General features: G+C 38.4%; 1 protein-coding gene across 1 annotated transcript; it reads left to right on the top strand.

Annotated features, from left to right (window-relative positions):
* Positions 1 to 1,176: 1,176 nt before the first annotated feature.
* On the top strand, positions 1,177 to 6,115 carry svip (small VCP interacting protein). Its single transcript, XM_084933678.1, has 4 exons — positions 1,177 to 1,746; positions 2,015 to 2,065; positions 3,005 to 3,121; positions 4,629 to 6,115. The coding sequence occupies exons 1-4, from the start codon at positions 1,684 to 1,686 to the stop codon at positions 4,641 to 4,643; spliced, it is 246 nt and encodes an 81-aa protein (XP_084789804.1). The 5' UTR covers positions 1,177 to 1,683; the 3' UTR covers positions 4,644 to 6,115.
* The last annotated feature ends 462 nt before the right edge of the window (positions 6,116 to 6,577 follow it).

Here is a 6,577-nt window from a genome sequence, read left to right as displayed (position 1 = left end):
GAGAATAAAAGGATATAATATCCTGCTATTATAATATCTTATTACAGGGGAGTATATCCAGTAAAAACACTTGTTACCAGAGAGAATTACAGTCTGTGGTAAAAATTCTCAAAAGAGCAAAGATGATGTTAAATGCATAACTACCAGAGGGAAACAAGAGCTTGTAATACCTTTTTTGAGTGTAAGTCAGTAAACCTTTATCAGATTTCACTGGACTCCATGCGGATGCCCAGATGACAATTGGATTTCACAAGTTAGATAACTAATTTACATAATTTCCCCAGGGATTAATAAAGTATTCTGATTCTCATTCTGACTGACAATAACTACCAAAATAAGTGACCAAAGACATTTTAAAATTTCTGCTAAGTAACGAGGCTTGTTTGTAGATCTGAAAGAACTTTTGTCTTATATTTTGTTATTATTTTGATTATGCGCATCCACATTTACATCAGGCTGAAGTGGAAGATCAGCACAGATGCCATATACAAAAAGGGGATGAGCAAGATCTAATTTCCTGAGATTCTTCAAAGTGTGCAGCAAAATCATGGATATTTTCTGTCACTCAGCTGTGGTGAGCACAGTGTACTTTGCAGTGGTCTGCTGGGGAGCTGGTGACACCAGCATACTACATAAACCGATTAGGAAGGTTGGGTCTATGACTGGCTGCAAACTGGACACTTTTGAAGTCGTGGTGGAGAGTAGGTCTGTTATCCATCAGGGAAAATCCTAACTGCCCTCGGCACCCCTTACTGGACAAGGAGCAGAGCACCTTCTGTAACATATTCAACTCCACTCCCACCTGCTATCACTTGAATAAAACAGTTTATATGTCTAGCAGAAATATACCTGCTAGTTAATATTAGTTATTAGGTTTATTATTATTATTATTATTATTATTATTATTATCATTATCATTACTATTGTCGTTGTAACAAAAGAATATAAAGTATTTCTCATTCATTCTCATTCTCATTCGATTCGTTCCACTCTTCGCCACAAGGTGGTGCTACTGAGCTATCTACAAGCGAAGTATCCGCCCCTTGTCAGCTAGTTATGTTCAAAGTCCCGCTACACCTAATTGTTATTCAGAGAGTAAAAACTAAATAAGACTACAACTACTTACTGTACTGTCAACTGTTAAAAACAGTAGTAAATTTTTTGTGTTTTTCATGGTGGTATTGCAGTATGGTTACTCTTGTTTTTACTGGAGGCGAACAGTAAAAGAGTGTTTACTAACCTATCGCTAGTGAACATACTTTGGCTGACTCGTCAGCCAGTTGATCTCGGACCAAAACAAACTCAAAGGAGGAAAAAAAGCATTTGACTGAGGCGTCTGACTTCCACACTGCTGTTTTCCAAATGTCGCGGCGATTAAACAAGAGGTGCGAGGAGGAGTAATTTATCATGCGGCTTGGAGACGCAGCTGGGCTTGTAGTGGTAGCCGCTAGCTAGAATGCTAATGTTCCGTAGCTAACGGTAACGTTATGCCAGATGACCCAACAGCAGTAGTAGTAGTTGGGAATAGAAGCTGCTGCTGCTGCTCCTATTTTATTTGCCTGAACTCTCGCCCAGCATTATAAACGGGCCTGCCATCTAGTTAGTTTGGTAGTTAGGCACCACGAAAACAGAGAAAACTAATTTTCAGCGTTGCCTTTTACTGCCTAAATTAAAAACTGAAGTATGGGGATGTGCTTACCGTGCCTTGGTGGAGCAGCGGACGACGTTGTGGTCACTCCAGATCCTGTAAGTTAAGTTACTATGATTGTTATTACACAGCTTTAACAATAATTCGGTCAGCTGTATACTAGTAATGAGTACGAATTGATATAGGAATTAGCTGAGCCCACGTGAATTTGATTAATCACCATTAGGACACCAATGGGCCCTGGTAGGTAACGCAGAGGAGGCGTTGACTGTATGTGAACAGCGGCATGTTAAGTATGCTTCAGGCCCAACATGCTTAGCTCAGAGAGGACAGCTTTAGCTCACAAGTTTCCCATGTTTCCAACAGGAGACCAGGAGACAACAGTTAGCTGAAGCCGCCGAAAAGAGACAAAAAGAGGTAAGTTACGACGAGTCGCGTCTTATTGTCCATTTTTCAAGTACTAAAACATTGTTACACGTGTGTAGTACATTTACCAGGTTATTGGGTGCAGCTCGCTATAGCAGAGGTGTGTTATTCAGTACAAGTACAAACATGAACTCTGCCATCACTCATTGAAATCAGCAGTGAAGTTGAATTGTGTTGTTTTTTTGTTTTAGCTCGTTTATAACATCACTGGAAGTGCATTTTTGGTAGTAGAATTAAAATATGAATAAAAGTCACCATCCTTAAAGTGAGCTCTGTAAAAAAACAAACAAACAAAAGTTTCACCAAAAACTGAACTTCACAAAATGTATTATTTATTTATGTATTGGACTGTGTCTTTGGCGCCACATAGTACCCAGTAATCTGGTAACTGAGTGCAGTATTAAAGGTGGAGTTAGTTTACAGTGTGGTGAGTATTTTTTATCGCACAGAAAACCCACTTGAAAAAGAGACGCACTAGAGTTCTCTCAAGGTAAGTAGTCCTGGACCAGGGTGAAAACTCTACCTGGCCAGGTGAGTCTTCTGGATTGGCTTAACTACCACAACCTTGTGCTCCCAGTCACCGTTTTCATCCTTAAATCTTCCAACACCGTGACAGTTCACACTCTGATGCAGGTCAAAGCACTGGTCTCTAACAACCCACAGTCGTCTCAGTTGAGCAGCACAGCACTGCTGAAAGTAGCTGCTTCAACCTCCAGCTGAACTGCCTTATTTGGCAGTTGAATGCCCCCTCGCTGGTTGTGGTTGAACAGGCCTTGTGTGCACCTGAAAGGTTGTGGTAAAATAATTTATTAAAACCCACATGCATGCTTTTGAGACTGTTTGTATATGTTGAAAATATAGACAAAACAAAACACTTATTATCAAGCTGTTGCATCTTGGCACTTGATTATACCCCACACTTTTTTCCAGACGGCGTACAGGGGTGTTAAAAATCCAGAAGCAGTCGAAAGGAAAAGGAAAAAACAGGAAGAAGCTGAGAAACAAGCGATGAGCACCTCTGTGTCAGGTGGTGGTGGCGGGCTGAAGGTCAGTTGTGTGTTTATCCTCAAACTTAGTGGGTTAAAAACAGAACTATCTGTTGTAGATAGTGGCAGTGGTGGGACATAAACTCATGACTCAGAGGGAATCAAAGCAATCAAAAAAACGCTTTGGTTATACTGAGAGACACAGGATTGCACATGCTCGATACCTCTCCTTGACCCCTCTCCTCAGTAAAGATATTTCAACAAATTCAAATTCAAATTTTATTTGTCACACACACACACAACCATACACAGTATGACATGGGGGTGAAATGCTTGTAGCTGTGCAATGCCCAACCATTAAATGACAGAAAAAAGTTTTTCAGTATTTACAATTTACAGGTTACTACAAAATTTACAAATTAACTTAGAAATTTACAGTAAAAAATGTGCAAATAGCAGAAAGAGATTATAAAGATTATAAATTATGGGAAATTATAGGAAATGAGACATCCTGCCTTCAGAGCCTCATTTAAAAGTTTGTCTTGAGTGCATCATAAATCTTATAGATGAGCTACACCTGTATTTTATCATCTCAGGTGTAAAAGTCCTTATGGCATGTCTTATTTTTAGAGCTACATTAAATTGAATTCATTAACTCATTAAAAAAGTTTTTTTTTTTCATCTTTAATAATTGAAACATCATATGATTAAAAAAAGAACAAGTTGCCCTTTTTAATCAACACTGAGATATGAAAACACAAGGCCAGAAAAGCTACAAACACAAAGTGGCACAACCAAGCCGACATAACACCAGGACCAACACACTATCAAACACAGTTCTGAATTATGTATTTGCATATATTTTTGTTCTTTAGACTGTGTGCTTATGCACTTTATCTTCAAGTAACATCATAAAAAATATTCACACATGGTGCCCAACTTCAATAAGGGGTAAAAAGGAATGGGACACTAGGCTGCAGAATGTTTTTATTTATTTTTATTGTTTTAACATAATTAAATTCATGCACAAAATGTCTGAAACACAGCAGGGAGTTATTTGGAATTTATAATATGAACTTTGGATTGACATGGAGTTTGTGTCAATCCAAACCACAGCAGTGAAGAAGATAATAGGGGTGTTTATATCCCGGCCTGTCTGAAGAAACATTAAGCACCAGCATAGTTTCCATTGTTTTACTTCAAGTAATAAAGCAGAAACGCAAAAGCTGAACACAGCTGCACAGCATGTAGTTACCCATAAGATGGGTTAGAAATCATTAAACACCACTGTCACACAGCATGTCTGTGTTTGTGTTCTTTTTTCTGGCCTGAACTTTACCAGTCAGCTTTTTTTTAAAAAAAAAATAAATTAAACTAGAAAAATCTTTGACATTTGCAAAAGAACTTTTATAATAGTTTTGAAGCTAATTAAAATGTGACTGTATTTTGAAGTGATTGGTTATCCTAGAGGATAATTTCATATCACGATGGCAATGATTGCTATTTATCATTGTGAATGATAAACATTGTTGTAATTTGTTGTGCTGTGTTTTTCTTTTTTCCTGTAGTGGCAGGTGGGCTGAAAATCCTGATGGTAAAGTCTGAACTCGGATGTCTAAATATATAACGTATTGCTGCAAGATGACTTGAAAGATGTTGGAACTGCTGTCCGTTTTTACTTTTTCTTTTCTTTTTCTTTTTTTTTCTTTTCTTTGCTTGTTATGTATCTGTGTCATGTTATGAGTCTACAGCTGTCAGGTGCAAAACAGTTAAGTTATTCCACACAAAAGACAGCAGAATTTGCCAAGTTATACAAACCAGTTTGTACCTTTGGACGAGTCAGGGGTGACACAGTAATGTGCAAGCAAACACAATTATGTGAGATTTGTGTGAAGATTGATTAGATACAGTGTTGCAGTACAGTGACTCCCATTAGGTAACATGGAAGAACATCGCTATAATATGCAGTTGTACATTAAGACAGAGCTTCCCTCACTGTGTTTGGTTTTCCTAGTCAGAGTATTCCACATATATCCATTAACAGTTGGATGTACCTTTTTAGCATGAACTCACTTTGTGATGGGCTCTGTTATTTGGCAACTGAAAGACTAGTGCAAACAGTGCAAACTTGACTATCTTTACCCAACTCATAATGGGCTCCTTGCTCATCACCGAGGCGAGTCAGTGACACAGACCACATTGGGGTCATTATTTATTTTGTGCGTTTGTATTGGGGGGAAAAATGGGTGTTTTGTGCTGAGAATGTAGGTGGACTCTATGTGGCGCATCTAATGCGGCGATTCCTTGGTAAGCACAAACTTTATACTTGACAAAAACTGCAGCAGCTAATAAATACTGCTGAATAATGTAGAGCACAGGTGTCGAACTCCAGGCCTCAAGGGCCGGTGTCCTGCAGGTTTAGATCCAACACAGCTGATTTAAATGGCTAAATGACCTCCTCAACATGTCTTGAAGTTCTCCAGTGGCCTGGTAATGAACTAATCATTTGATTCAGGTGTGTTGACCCAGGGTGAGATCTAAAACCTGCAGGACACCGGCCCTCGAGGCCTGGAGTTCGACACCCCTGATGTAGAGCAACTGTAGAGCACTCTCCAGCCAGTAAGAATGCCCTAGTTCTTCGCACTAGTCTTTGCCCTACTTTAATAGAGCCCTTTTTTTAATTACTTTGTTTATCATGCACAGTTTTTGAGTTTGTTGCATTGAATTGTAGTGTATGCAAACACGGATGGAATGGCTGCTTAATCTAAATGAGAAATGTTTGTGAATTGCCATACTACAACTGAAGCTTTTGTTACACACTTATTTGCACACCATCAGCCAATATGCTCACTTTCGTTCGAAGGTTCAAGTCCACTACAATGGAAACGAGACTGAAGGAATATGAAGGAGAAAACAGATGTTTTGAGATATTTTCTTTGACTTACTTGGCTGAGTGCGTGTCTTACAGCCTTCCTTAAATGCTTCTGGTGCTCTTGTCATTTTGTAGAAGAAATCTAGCCAATGTTATTTGCTACAATAAATCACATTTCTGCTACCCTTGTGTCAATTTCATGTGTAGAATCACAGTTTTAGAGGTAATACCTAGTGGTAGAGTTTCACTGTTAATATAGTTGACAAAAATGTAAGTAAATATTAATATTTACAGTTTCTGACGTGTCTAGAGTTGTTCAGGTGTAGCCAGAGATGTGCAAAAGTCTTGAGCCACCCCCGATTTCTTTATATTTAAGGATTTTTTTTAATGTTGTCTGTGCCTCTTTTTTTAAATGTATCTTTGCTAAATAGACTGATAGTATCTTCTCCTTTGTCACAGGAATGTTGTTTGTGGCTCAAAATGACTTGATATCATTCATGAGGGATGCATTTGACATAGTTTCATATATTATTGGCCAACAAATCATTTACAGCAGTTTAAATACGGATAATCACTTTTTGGCAAATACCGGAAATCACTTTTGGTCAGATGATTACTTTTTGACACACCACGGGTGTCTAATAT

Source organism: Perissodus microlepis, chromosome 7, assembly GCF_051167445.1.
Source record: "Perissodus microlepis isolate ML-2025 ecotype Zambia chromosome 7, ASM5116744v1, whole genome shotgun sequence".
In the NCBI taxonomy this organism is placed as follows: Eukaryota; Metazoa; Chordata; class Actinopteri; order Cichliformes; family Cichlidae; genus Perissodus; species Perissodus microlepis.
This window is presented reverse-complemented; position numbering and strand designations above follow the sequence as displayed.

Bases quoted from the DNA above. Each gene is read 5' to 3' on its own strand.
- svip (XM_084933678.1), top strand. From the start codon at position 1,684: ATGGGGATGTGCTTACCGTGCCTTGGTGGAGCAGCGGACGACGTTGTG. The intron at 1,747-2,014 runs GTAAGTTAAGTT...TGTTTCCAACAG, and splicing joins TTGTGGTCACTCCAGATCCT to GAGACCAGGAGACAACAGTT. The intron at 2,066-3,004 runs GTAAGTTACGAC...ACTTTTTTCCAG, and splicing joins CCGAAAAGAGACAAAAAGAG to ACGGCGTACAGGGGTGTTAA.